Here is a 13,170-nt window from a genome sequence, read left to right as displayed (position 1 = left end):
GCAGTGTTTTTTAGGAATCTTGACAGAAGGCCATCTGTGGTCTCCTGCGCCAGTCCAGGCACTGCCCCCATCAACCAGCTCTTGTATCTGTCCATGAAGTATCTACCACCTGCCTATCAACACATTTCATTCTGGCCATACAGTCTGTAACGTCATCAGACCAGATTGCAATGCTCATATTTCAGGGGAACCCCTTCCTCTGTACTATCTTGCAGATAGTAAACTTGTATCCTTCAAACTGGATTCTACAAAATGACTGAGCCAGTACAAAAGTGGCTAGAGAAGCAGCAAGATTTGGACACGTGTTGGGACAGTTGCTTGTAATTTATTATTATTTTATTTTTAGAGCATGGCATCTAAGGCAAATGGGCCAAATTTGTACCAATGGATTTGACTGAATTTGTTGAGATTGTATATTTGCGACTGCTTTGCCCATATCATCTCTTAAATAACAGAATTATGTGTTTCCTTCTCTTTAAGGTTCAGTAACTGACAGGCCTTTAGGACAGGGTAATTCTGGCAGAAAAGGTGAGTGGAGTTCTATGCTCACAGAAGTGGGTTTTGTTTTGTTTTCTGATGTAGGGCTTTCCAGTCATTTTCCTTAAGTCATGTTGGAACTTCTCATAATATCAAAAACATTACTATAATGCAAATGGTGCCATGGTATCAAGTTCTGAGTCTTAAGTTCTGCTTTCATGAGAAGACGGCATCTGATAAGAGTACATAAAAGCAGAAGCTGCAGGATAGTCCTCATGAATTGTGTTAATCTTGAGTCACCCTCCTGAGTTATCCTAAGATTGAAAGAACAGAAGACTGGCATGGTCAGCACAGATCTATAGCAATGCTGAGCATGCCTTTTAAATTATGGGCCAGCTGTTCCCAAGTGTAGGATTTTCAGAGGTGCTGCACATTGGCCTAATGTAAATTCTCACTGTGATGTGTGAGATCATTGCCTTGTAAGCGTTTTATTTATTTATTTATTTGAAATTCAGCAGGGGAATAATCAGGCCAAAACTAAAGCACAGTTGAATTATACAACTTCATTCTGCCTTGCACTTTCTATGAGAAAGTTCTACACCACCTGGCAGAACCGTTCTGAATACTTTTTACAAGCAAGATTACTAGTACAGTCCCCCAGCTTCTCACCTTGGTATAAAGTACTTAAATGTTGTAGGAATACACAATGTTGAGGAATAACTTGAGTTAACTCATATTTTAGGTGACACAGCTAGCCTTCCAGAAGGGCGGGGGGAGCCGGAAGATTAATTTTGCATTCTGTTTTCTGCATTTTTGTGTTGAGGGAAAATCTCCCATACCACCATACTGTTTTCGCCTCTTCACTTCAGATGTAAAAACTCTATTGTTGCATTCAATTTCATAGGAATTGTTGCATACAGTCAAGCGTGCCTAAAAGAGGCAGAAGAGCTAGAGATGGAACACAAGTGTTGGCTTTTGCAATATGAGCTGTCAAAATAAGGACTATAAAACTGGAAATCTGAAATAGATTAGTAGGGATATTCATCCTTCCTCGAACTCCAGCCCAACAAGCAGAGCCCTGTGAGGCTGATGGGAGTTGTAGTCAAGCATCTGGAGGGCACAGAGTTGTGGTAGGCTGATACAGATGCTGTAATGTTTCTGATTTAGCTGCAATATTCATTTAACAAATTCCGTCGGTGAAAGCCTGGGCAAGGATTTTCATTTGTGAAATAGGGCTTTCCTCTCACCTCCCAGTGCACCTCTAGAAACTGGCTTGGATTCCTTTACTTCTGTTCTAGAATGACTGATTATAGTGTTGAGGTTCTTTTATCTGGAATTTTAGAAAACGTGATCCTGCCTTTCCAGAATTTGAGTGAGGAAAACAATGGATACTTTTGGAATATGGCTGCCCAGTTGTAAACCTTTAAGATAGGTCTGCAGGCATTCCGTACATGGATAGTTCCCTGCGTTCCACATCTGTAAGATGCATCTTCTGATGCTTGTCCTCACTAGTTAACATGAGGGAGTGGGTATGCCCAAGACAATCAAGCCAGGACTGCTGGAAGTAGTGGGAGTTTGGGTCCTTTGCTAGACATGCCATTAAATACCATGTGAAACCAAAATATTATAATCGTCTTTTGGTTCAGGGAGAGGCTCTTGAGGAAGGGAGTGATGCGCTTAAGGAGGAAAGTGCAATACTGGGCTTAATATTCCTCTGTGATCTGCTAATTCTTTTGTGCATCCTTCAGCAAGAAATCCATTTTTCACTAGAGAAAAATTCATTTCAGTTTTCCACCCTGCCTTTTCCCAAGCTCTTTATTGAACTGATAAAACATTTGCCTCCTTCTATAGTGGCATTGGGGTGTTGATCTCACTGAGATCTGGGCAATGTCTTTTTAAAAAACTTTTTTTTTAGACTTTAGACTTTTGATGTTTAAAATGTTAAAGTTTAGGTTTTAAATTTTGTATATTGTATTGTTATAAAGTGCTCTTCTACACTGTTGGTGAAAAGTAGAATATAAATTTTAAATAAGAAATCTGTCCATTCTAAGCTAAATTGTCTGCTGTTTTGCAATTTGCCTTGTCAAATATGTTTGTTCAACCCTGTGATTCAGCTTCCGTCACCTTGAAAGTGAGAACAAAAACTGAGGTTTATAGAACCTCTTGTTCATGCATCTGCAGTCTTGGATTAACCACTTATGACCTTTAATCCTTCTCATATGTGGTTGATGCAAAGCAGATCAGATCAGCTCTTTTCTGCCATGTGTTGAACGGTGAATTGACTGAAGCTTGACAATATTTTTATGTGTCTCCATCCTTCTGGCACTGCCCTTGCATTGAACTTTCCCATTTGTTTGTCTTGCTATTAGTCCTGAAAGTAAATTGCCAGGTGTTGTTTCTTTAAAAAAACACACATCCCCAGTAGTCATCAAAATACTTTTTTTCCTTGACAAATCATTATTGAGAGAGCACATTTCTCCCTTAACCTCAAAGGGATACATGCAGAACAAAGCTTGCATGTTCCTACACCATCCAAAAAGTGTGCACAAGTCTGTGTTTTATGCAGTTTGGGGATAGTAGAGAGAGTGGGAGAGAATTTCTCCCACCCCTTAATAAGCCTACCTTCTGTAAATCCTTGCTAACGTTTGCAGGTATCAAGCATCCAAAGGACAATCAAATCATAGAAGAGCTACAATTTCCATAGTGATTCTATGGATTAGAAATTGCATAAATGACTTCCCCCTTGGCTTGAGTGAAGGCTTTGAAGATGGTTGAACTGCCTTGAACTCTGTGATCTGGCTTTGAATATGGTAGTCACTGTTCTTTCATTTTTGGTCTATAAAACAATTCAGCCTCCATACCCCAATTTTGAAACTGCAGCATGATTTTGTTTTCTGCTTTATATTTTACCTGATCTTTATTTTCTTACATTTTTATCCCACATTGATTCTGTCAGTGAAACCCCAAGATGCGTGTGGATCCTGCAAAGACAGCTGTGCAGGCACTAACCAGACCCTCACCTACTTAGCTTCAGGAAGGGGGTGGCCACCTGTGCCCTTGGTTCTTCCTGGGCCAGATTCAAATAACAAGTCCTGCTAGTGGAAACTTGCATGACATCCTCTAGTGCAGTGGGGCTTTCCACTTCTCTCCTCTCCCTGCAATCCAGCCCTCCCCCCAATTTGGGGAAGGGTTAGAAGAACCCCCAGAACATCACATGGGAGGAGAAGAAGGGAGATTATTCCAGGAATGTTTGTACTGTATTCCTTAGCACTACATTGAATTCCTTCCTCTAATATGTTACTTCACTTCATACTTTTTGATTCTGTTTTATTCTGGTCACATTTCCTGCCTGATCATAGATAATCCAGGATACCTTCTTCTCTGAGCTTTACCTGAATCCACCACATGACTTGTCAAATTGTGTTTTTTACAATCAGTTTTTGGTTTTCACTGTTTCCTGTCAAAAGTATTAAGTCTTATATCTTTAAGATGCAGCCAGTATCTCTCCCACCACACACCTTGGAGAGTCAGCAGAGGCTGTTCCATCCTGTTTAGGTTAACAGCATCATTGTACAGTCTATAACCAGGTTAGCTCACATTCCTTTAAATGTGAATTTCCTGAATATCTAGGTTGAGAGTTAGCACAATATAGTCAGAATATTTTTTTTTAAGTGCGGAAGGCAAACAGGTGCATGCCTCAGGCACTAAATCATCCACTGTTGACTCAGTGGGAATCTAGCAGTCCACCTTTGTGATGGTTAGCAAATTCCAGAAGTTCCAGAGTCAATGGGTAATCCTTTTGACTGCATATGGAGAGTCTTTTCACAAAATGAATTGTTTATTAAACTGAAATGTGATGTGATAATTCCTTCCTCAGCAGGGCTTCAATTCCAATGTAAGATCACCGGTCCCCCCCACCCCACCCCGGTTAAGTGAATAGGCCAGCAATTTAAAAGTGGATGCAGCTGGGGAACTCAAGAGTTTGTACACTAAGCACAAGAGAATTCATGCCACAATAAATATTGATCTTTAAGATGCCCTGAGACTCTTGATCAGTCACTAGTATGTGTGAGTTCATAAAGACTGGAATCATTCTGAATATCTATTTTCAGAGGAGAAAGCCTGGGACAAGAATAACAACCTCTTGCACTGATTCTGATATGTATACAGCTGGAGTTTTAGAAGAAAAGGATGTGCAGGTCTTAGAGATGACAAGAAAAAAGAACTCCATTGAAAATTATGGGACTGTATGTTCTATTCTTGAAAAGGCTCAACACTGTATGTCTCTTGGAATTTTGTATCAAGCTTTTTGACTATTTGCTTAACTTGTTGAATGTAGGTAAGAATGGTTACATTCATTCAAGAAAAATAAGAATCTGTGTGGTCAGAAGTCTCCTTAAAGCCACGTTGATGGCCACTGAGAATGAGTTGTCTTTCTTTTTCTGCCTTGGATGGCTGCAGAGTGGCACAACAAAGGGGAGTAGAAGCTTGCTAGGATTCAGGATATAGTTTTTATTTATTCGCCCAAAAATAAGACTTTTAAGTTTTGGCAATGGACATTCGTTCATTAGGCAACTAGAGGGAGAGACTTTTATGTTCCCCATCTTTGGTGCAGACAGTGATGACTACATAGGAAAACATCATAAGATATTATATATTAGGAAAGTTGATACTATTGCTGTGGGTGGGGGTAAAGGCAGTAAACCTAGTCTGCTTTTGTGATCCTGTCCAGAGAGGTATGTGGCATTTATTAGCTAACAGTTGCACTAAAGCAAGAAAGTGGGCTTATTAAACTTAATTCCACCTAAAATTTGGACTGGTGCTAGCGTGTTGCTTCTTTTTTACCCTTCTTGCTGAAATTGTTATGAAATGGACCATGAGATGATTCCAGGTGATTCCTTCCATCCCGCTGAGGCCCTCTACTACTTCATTGTGACAATTTTTTTAATAGTGTTTTTTGAGTGTGGAATTGTTCAGCTGATTGATACCTGTTGAACTTGGGTTGTTGCTTCTAGTTGAAATTGTTCACTCTTCACTTCGAAGAAAAGCAGTGTCAAAAGAGAGCACAACACAGTGATTTGTATGTGTGCCGTTCTCAGTCTGTTATTCACCCATCCCTTTATTTTCACCCTTCCCATTCTCCCCCTCCCTCTCTCTCCCCCTCTCCCCCTACTCTCTCTCTGCCCCTCACATGCAATACAGACATAGCTGACGAGGTGTCCATTCTCTTCTCTGAGGAAATGAAAAGGCATATTGTAAGCCCGAAAACTCAGTCTGGTTGTCAGCCAGAAATTAGTTCTCTAAAGAAGACGACGGTGGGAGGGAGGGAGGGAGGGGAGGAGAGGGATGAGAAGAGAAAAGTACACTTTGCAATAGTTTTGCCTAGGTTCACTGCACATGGCTGGATATGTGAAGGGGGTATTAAGGGTCCTAAGCATGCAGGTTTCAGAAGGAAGGCAGATTGTGTGTCTGGGAGGAATTAGGCAAAAAATTTGGACTATTTATTTAATCCTCTCAAGCAGTCTTTTTCTTCTTCTCCCCCTTCTGTTTTTCTTTTTGTGTCGAACAGACTGCTTTACAGGGGGGCACGTGTGGTAATTAACACATGCAGCTGTAGGGCTTCCACCATATGGTTGAATTTCAAATGGCCATTGATCTGGGAACTCACTGCATTACCCACCCCCACTCTGCAACCCGAAGCCTTGAAGATGTGAGGGAGGTTTTATGGAGAGACTTTCCTCGGGAGAGAGAGAGATTGCTGGGCTGAGCAGAAAGTAGCTTAAAGGCACAGGGTGTTCTCTCAGGTGTCTTTAACTGCATTGAACTACTGAAAACGTGCATTAAATAGAACAACTTAGGAGGCATATGTTAAAAAGACACATTAATTATAGGCTTTGCTTACATGAAATCAATGGCTCCTTTTCCTCCCTTCATGTCTTCCCACTATTTTCAAAGAGGAACCCTGAACTGGGATTTGACCCTGGAACTCCCTGGTCATAGTTCCTTTCCAGACTGGTCATTGTGCTTAGCAAAAGGAAAGTCCTCTATCTGCTTCAATAGGCAACAATATATTAACGTGTCCCAGTAAAGGAGTGTGAGAGAGTTACTTGTTTGTGAACACACCTGCCTGGTTATCCAGGAATGGTAGTGCAAAATGGCTATTGCATTGGGTTGTGTCAAATTGTACAGAAAGCTTTGGTGAGCGATTTCACCATTAGACAGAAAGAGGGATAAGAGTATCTATTTCACGGTGCATTCCCAGCTAAATGGCGACACTTTCATGCTACTTATTGATGCTTATAAAATTGTGTGTATTAGAAGTTGATTGAGACAAATGATTTAAGACACATGCGACATGTAATTGTCCAGACAGGTGTTCTGTATATCTGCATTAGATCACTAGCACTAACAAACATCTCTCCCTCTCTGTGTAGACAGAATTGTGTTGGTTATCATACTTCAAGATGTACAGGGCTAAGGATGGAAGAAAGCATGCCTAAATTGATTTATCGTGATGGCATTTACTGAACTGAAAACTCGCCCATTCTGTCAAGGTGAGGCTGCCAATGCCAAGCCTCTCCTTTCCATCCTCCATCAGCTACAAACAGAAAAAAAGGGAAGAGCAGTTCCCAGAACTGATCCTATTCTGCCATTCCTGAAAAAGACCTTCAGGAGGAGGTGGTGTTCTCATTGATCCTGTTCTCCGCAAATGAAGCTACATCTAGGCCAGGAAATGTTTCTTGACACTGTGTTTGGAGATGCGTTGGCTAAACCAGTCCCAGACCAGTAACACTAAGGGACCACCACTGGAGGACAGGAGAGTGCAGTGAGTTAGAGTGACAGTGTGGCTGATTGACTAAAGCCTAGGAGTTGGCATAAACTGATATTGCACATGCCTTGCAAATTTCCTTTAATCGTGGACGGTATCTCTGGATGACACATTCTGTGTGTCTTTCATACTTTTAATTAGATACATAAATTTTCTTGTCCCGGATGAAATTTGAAACCTAACTTCCCTTGGTATCCATGCCAAAGGGTGGAAGAGAAGAAAAAAGCTTCCAGACATGCTTATTAAACTACCTGTTTGCACCCCAAGCCATTCTTTAAATGCTATCTAAAGCCATACAAAGGGAAGCGGGTGGCGCTGTGGTCTAAACCACAGAGCCTAGGGCTTGCCGATAAGAAGGTTGGTGGTTTGAATCCCCGCAACGGGGTGAGCTCCCGTTGTTCGGTCCCAGCTTCTGCCCACCTAGCAGTTCGAAAGCACGTCAAGTGCAAGTAAATAGGTACCGCTCCGGCAGGAAGGTAAACGGTGTTTTCGTGCGCTGCTCTGGTTCACCAGAAGCGGCTTAGTCATGCTGGCCACATGACCCGGAAGCTGTCTGCAGGCAAATGCCGGCTCCCTTGGCCTATAGAACAAGATGAGCGCCGTAACCCCAGAATCGTCCACGACTGGACCTAATGGTCAGGGGTACCTTTACCTTTAAAGCCATACAGATTAACGGCAGGTTTGCAATTGGACAAATTAATAGCAGGGTTGCAAGTGGGATGTGGTTTTGTACCCTTGGTGGTGTAGAGTGGGTGGGGTGCTCTGTATCAAGATTTCAAGAGTCACGGTTTTCAGAGCAGTGCCAGAGTGATGCAGCTTGTAAGAAAAACCCAGCAGCAGCGGGCCCTTTTGACATATCCTTTTTAAAGGGCTGCTTCCAGGAAGAGGGGATGCTTTGTCCGTGGTCAGAATAAACGCATTGTACACCCAGACAATTAACTCTTCAAGTGACTTGCCAACCTCTTTAAAGCCACTATACTCTCCTTCGGTCTATCCCCAGCTCTATTCAAACACTTAAGCACACCATCTTTGTTTTGTTTATTATTCAAAAAAAGGAAAAAAAAGTCCTTCACAGGAATAGCTGGAGCGGATCAACATTGTCCTCTCAGTGGCATTTATCTCCAGCCAGCAGTGAATGTGTCAATCAGGAATCAAAAAGCCAAACAGAAGAGGCTTTGAATCATGTCATCAGGGGTCGAAGTGACTTCCAGCTGTCTGTGCAACACCAAAGAACTGTGCTGTCTTTTGCAGAAGTATACTGGCTTGACGATATTAGATCACAAAGTCTTTGAGGAATATTCCCCAACCTCCTTCATACTGATGCACCTGCAAGGGAGATATTTGGGGTGGAGGAAAGGGAGGGAGACTAATGTATTCCAGAAAGTCTCATTTCTGCTTGGTTGAAGATTCCTTCAGCATACTGTTGCAATTAGCATTGGCAGTGTTTTGTAAAAAGCAGGCACCGTTTATTTCAGAAGTGTGCAATTATCTCTCAGGTTGGAATTCACAATGGCCCTGAATGTTGAAGCATTTGGATTCTAACCAAACATTTTTATGTTTATAGTCTTCTAGTCTGATATCTGTACAGTGAATTATAAAGCAGACCCCCTTTTATGAAAGCCCTTTAAAACTAGAATCAATACTGCCTTGTCTTAAGTAACATATCATTTCCATGCCCCTGTAAGCAGGGTGGTTTATGACATAAGAATACAAAAGGACATGACAAATACATAATATAACAACAGCCCTCTCTCACAAATACATTTAAATGACCCATTGGAAGCCTTCATTTCCTATCAAGGCTTTTTTATCCTAGGTTCCATCTGCATTTTACATTCAGAGCACTATTATACCATGATTATATCTGTGACTTTTCAATATAAGCCAAATAATTTGATATCATGTTAGCTTAGATTAGGTTTATTAATTATATATGTCCCTTCCAAATCAAAAGCTCTAAAGCAATTTACAACTAAGTAAAAAATAATAATGCAATATTCATAATACAAGGGTAGGAGGGTTTTCTGTGACTAAAATGGAATGTATCTTGTTTTGCAACTGTTAGTCTTCCGGAATGTCACTTGTTCCAGACATAAAAAATAAAAATGGACCTGTCAGATGTATCTCACTGAAGAATGTGTGTTTTAATTTAGTGAAATCTGTCTTTGGTGTTACCAAGTAACAAGGGTGAAAAATTTATTATTATTTATATTTATTTATACCCCGTCTATTTACCAGTTCATTACAAAACTACATCGTTTGAGGAAACCAGATGCCCTGGTTTCTCTTTATTCCGCATCAAATAATTACTCAGTACTGATTTAGTTATTGGCAGGAAAACCCCCTGAAATCTTTTATTTCTAATAGAAGTTACGGAAGCAGGCAGCACTGTTTGGTGAGCATGCAGAAAGTGATGGGATTACAGTTCTGCGCTTTTGATCAGCAACTGTTAATCCAGCTATGGGAAACATCAGCCCAATACTAGATAAAGTTAGTTGCACCTAAATCCTGCTGAAATGAATGAGAATCTTTGGAGAACACTTTCTGATTAGAAAAAGTTAGTCATCTTGTTGCTAATTAAAATGAGGAACACTGCTTAACAACTTGGAAAGCATTAAGATCGGCTTCTGTAAAACAACAGCTTTAGCTTAATTGATTTTAACTGCAACTAACTTTCTTCTGTATCAGCACTATACGGCTTTAAGCTTGTTTTCTCAGTTAACTGGTTAGGGCTTTATTTTTCTTACCAAGTTGTAATCAATTGTTTTTTAAAAATGTGATTAAACTTTTAAGAGTTGAATCACACACCCTGGTTACAACTCACAGCCCCATAAAATACTGCCCTTGCATCTCCCTTCCCACCTTGACATTAACCTCATTGGGTCATATGTTTCTTCCTTCATCTGCTTCCTGTTCTTTTTATGTGGAATTCTGTATGTTGGCTGGAGCAAGGATGATATTTCCCCTGTTTTTGGAAACTCTGCTTTTAGGATTACTGCACCTGGAAATTCAGCAGTGGTAGCTTACCAGTTGATGAAAACTGGGCAGGATTTTTGTTTTAAATGTTGCATAGCACTTCATCATATTATACTATGGTTTTGTAACTGAGATTTTCTTTCTGTATATCTTGTGTCAGGACATGAGGACACAGAACATGTGACAAGGTATTTAAAGCCACAATATGCTGTAAATGTCCCCAAATTCTCATTATGTCACTTCTTTTTATATGCTTACATGACCCAGCTAAGCAGACAAACTAATGCTTTTTATGGTTTTATTTTTGCACATTGTAACTTTTTATTTATTCTTATAGCACATACGTAATACAAATACCAGTAGAGGAGATAAACAATGGCTACTTTTCATTGATGACATGTATGTCTGGACCAGAGAGCTCAAACTCTAGATCCAAAGTCTTCTGACCTCAAACCCTTTCCCCCCTTGAAATGAGATAATGGGGTTGTAAGTTTAGGCATTCATGGGCTGAATCAGTCAGAGCATGACTCTGTCCCCATTTGCTTCATTCTGTGGCCAGTTTTCAAAAGATTATTTTTCTTCATGGTTTTAATTTGTTTTGGATTTTACTAGGTTCAAGCATTTATGAGAACTGCTTCATTGTTATCTTTGCACTTGGAGAATTTCAGAACAAGGGAGGCCAATAAGAACACATTTCTTCTAGACACTCTTCTGTTTTAGCTATGTTGGTATTGGTGATTTGCCAATGTAAGCATTAGATACAATATGGCATACTAGTGATTGCAGCCTAATTTCTGTGCAGCAAATTGTGATGCCAGATCCCATGCTGATAAGATTCAGAAAACAAGATATTTCAACAACCATGAAAAGTATAAAGATGAAATATATCTGGAAGGCCAACCATTTTAGCAAACAGAATCTTAGGCCTAGTTTTCATATCCATTACTTAATATGGTGGCCTTGTGCTGACAGGCTTCTCTGAATTAACCTTTTGGCACAGTGAGATGCGACTTCACCTGCTCATATACTAGCCCATCGTGACATCTCATGCTCCCAAGCCTTCAAGTTGTGATTTGTGCCACGTATTAGTGTGATCACCACATCCAAGAAGCAGGGAACCGCCATATAAAGAATAGGTAACTAGGGCCACAATGAATAAACTAAGCCCATCTGATCCAAATGACGGCCATTCTTGCCACGCAACCTTCCACAATACACCGAAAAGGAGAATGTTCTTTGGTTTTGGTCAATGCAATGAATGTGAGGGATGACAAAAAAAAGAAGACCATTCTGAAAATGATTTTAATAATTCTCTGCTATGTTATTCTTTAAGCAAACTCCTTAAAGTACGTTGCCTTTTGTGTTCTTATTCTTGTGATTTTCTCTCTGATGGACTTGGCCGGGCCATGTAAAAATCCCAATCATTCAACAATACTGGAGAGTAGATAGTATTTACCTCAATAATGGTAGTTTCTTTTCTATTCTTTTTAACTCTCAATTCAGATGATGGTTCGAAACCAACACCCACCATGGAGACCCAGCCTGTTTTTGACGGAGAAGGTAAGAACCTCAGAGACGTTTATTCTCACGTAATAAGTGTCAGCCTAGTATTTTGTTATCCCATAAGAAAAATTCCTACCGCCACATCACACAATATATTTGATTTGGGTGTTAATTTTTTTTGCATAACTCTGGATATTGGGTTGCTTGGAACAAATGCCAGTGTCAACTGCGTTCACTGCCATATCTGGGACTATCCATTTCTGTAATCACGATGTGACAATAGAATTAGTTTACAGCCAAGTTTGCACCTCTCAATAACAACAGCAACAAAAGATAAGAGGAAATATTTGGAAGGTCTACCACTTCCTGCATGTGATGCCATGTTTAAGAAAAATAGGCCACTTGAAATATAGGCGGTGGACAACTTGGAAACAAGGCTACTGGTAAATACAAAATAGGAACACATTATCAGATCTTTCACTTCATTTGTTGAGATATCTCTATATCTCATACCTCTCCTGGTATGCCCCGCAGAGGACCTTAAGGTCCATGAATAATCATAGTTTAGAGGTCCCGGGCCCTAAGAAAGTTAGATTATCCTCCACCACGGCCAGGGCCTTCTCAGTGATGGCTCTGACCTGGTGGAATGCTCTGTCCCATGAGACCAGGGCCCTGCAGGATTTAACTTCCTTTTGCAGGGCCTGTAAGACAGAACTATTCTGCCTAGCTTTCAATTTGAACCTGGCCTGATCTTTTGTTTCCCTTCCTTCCCTCTCCCTCCCCTTTTTGTGAAGATTGCCCGCTCTGGGATCCCACAGCTGGTTCTCCCCTGGTCTCCTCGCTGGCCCAAGTTGGACTAATTTAGCCAGCTAGCCCTGGTGATCAACTAATGTTTATTGGATGGATTTCCCCCCTAAATTGGTTTTTGATTCTTGATTTTATTGTTATTTATGCTTTATACCATATTTTATGCTGTTTTTGTTTTGTTTTGTTGTAGCATCAATGAAGTGTTTTAAATTTGTTGTTAGCCGCCCTGAGCCTGGTTTCCTGAACCAGGAAGGGCGGGGTATAAATAACAATTTATTATTATATTATATGTGGAATTACATCCTTTTATGGGACTAAGGGACAATCTTATACCCACTTACCTGGGAATAAGTCCCATTGAACTCAGTGAGATAGGCATCTGAGTAGACATACATAGTACTGTGCTGGAAAGTGACTTTTCAAATTGATTTGCAATTGCTCCCCATATTGGTGAAAAAGAGTTGTTGGTATCCATACTGAACAAGAGCAAAGCTGCTAATTTGGTCATCCCTCCTGTGTTTTACAGAATTACTTGAGAGAGCCTTTTAGTTGCTTAGGTGCTGATTAGGACTCTTCTT

At 40.5% G+C, this 13,170-nt stretch overlaps 1 protein-coding gene across 2 annotated transcripts in view; it reads left to right on the top strand.

The window, feature by feature from the left end:
* SMOC1 (SPARC related modular calcium binding 1) overlaps positions 1-13,170 on the top strand; it is a 68,650-nt gene that overhangs the window by 23,645 nt on the left and 31,835 nt on the right. The window contains exons 5-6 of one of the 2 annotated variants that reach the window (XM_053384889.1): positions 481-528; positions 11,786-11,842. In XM_053384889.1, the coding sequence (XP_053240864.1) occupies positions 481-528; positions 11,786-11,842 (105 nt within the window). Of the gene's footprint in view, positions 1-480; positions 529-11,752; positions 11,843-13,170 lie in introns of both variants that reach the window. The other variant, XM_053384883.1, reaches the window with a different exon arrangement.

Source organism: Podarcis raffonei, chromosome 1 (assembly GCF_027172205.1).
Source record: "Podarcis raffonei isolate rPodRaf1 chromosome 1, rPodRaf1.pri, whole genome shotgun sequence".
Lineage (NCBI taxonomy): Eukaryota > Metazoa > Chordata > Lepidosauria > Squamata > Lacertidae > Podarcis > Podarcis raffonei.
This window is presented reverse-complemented; position numbering and strand designations above follow the sequence as displayed.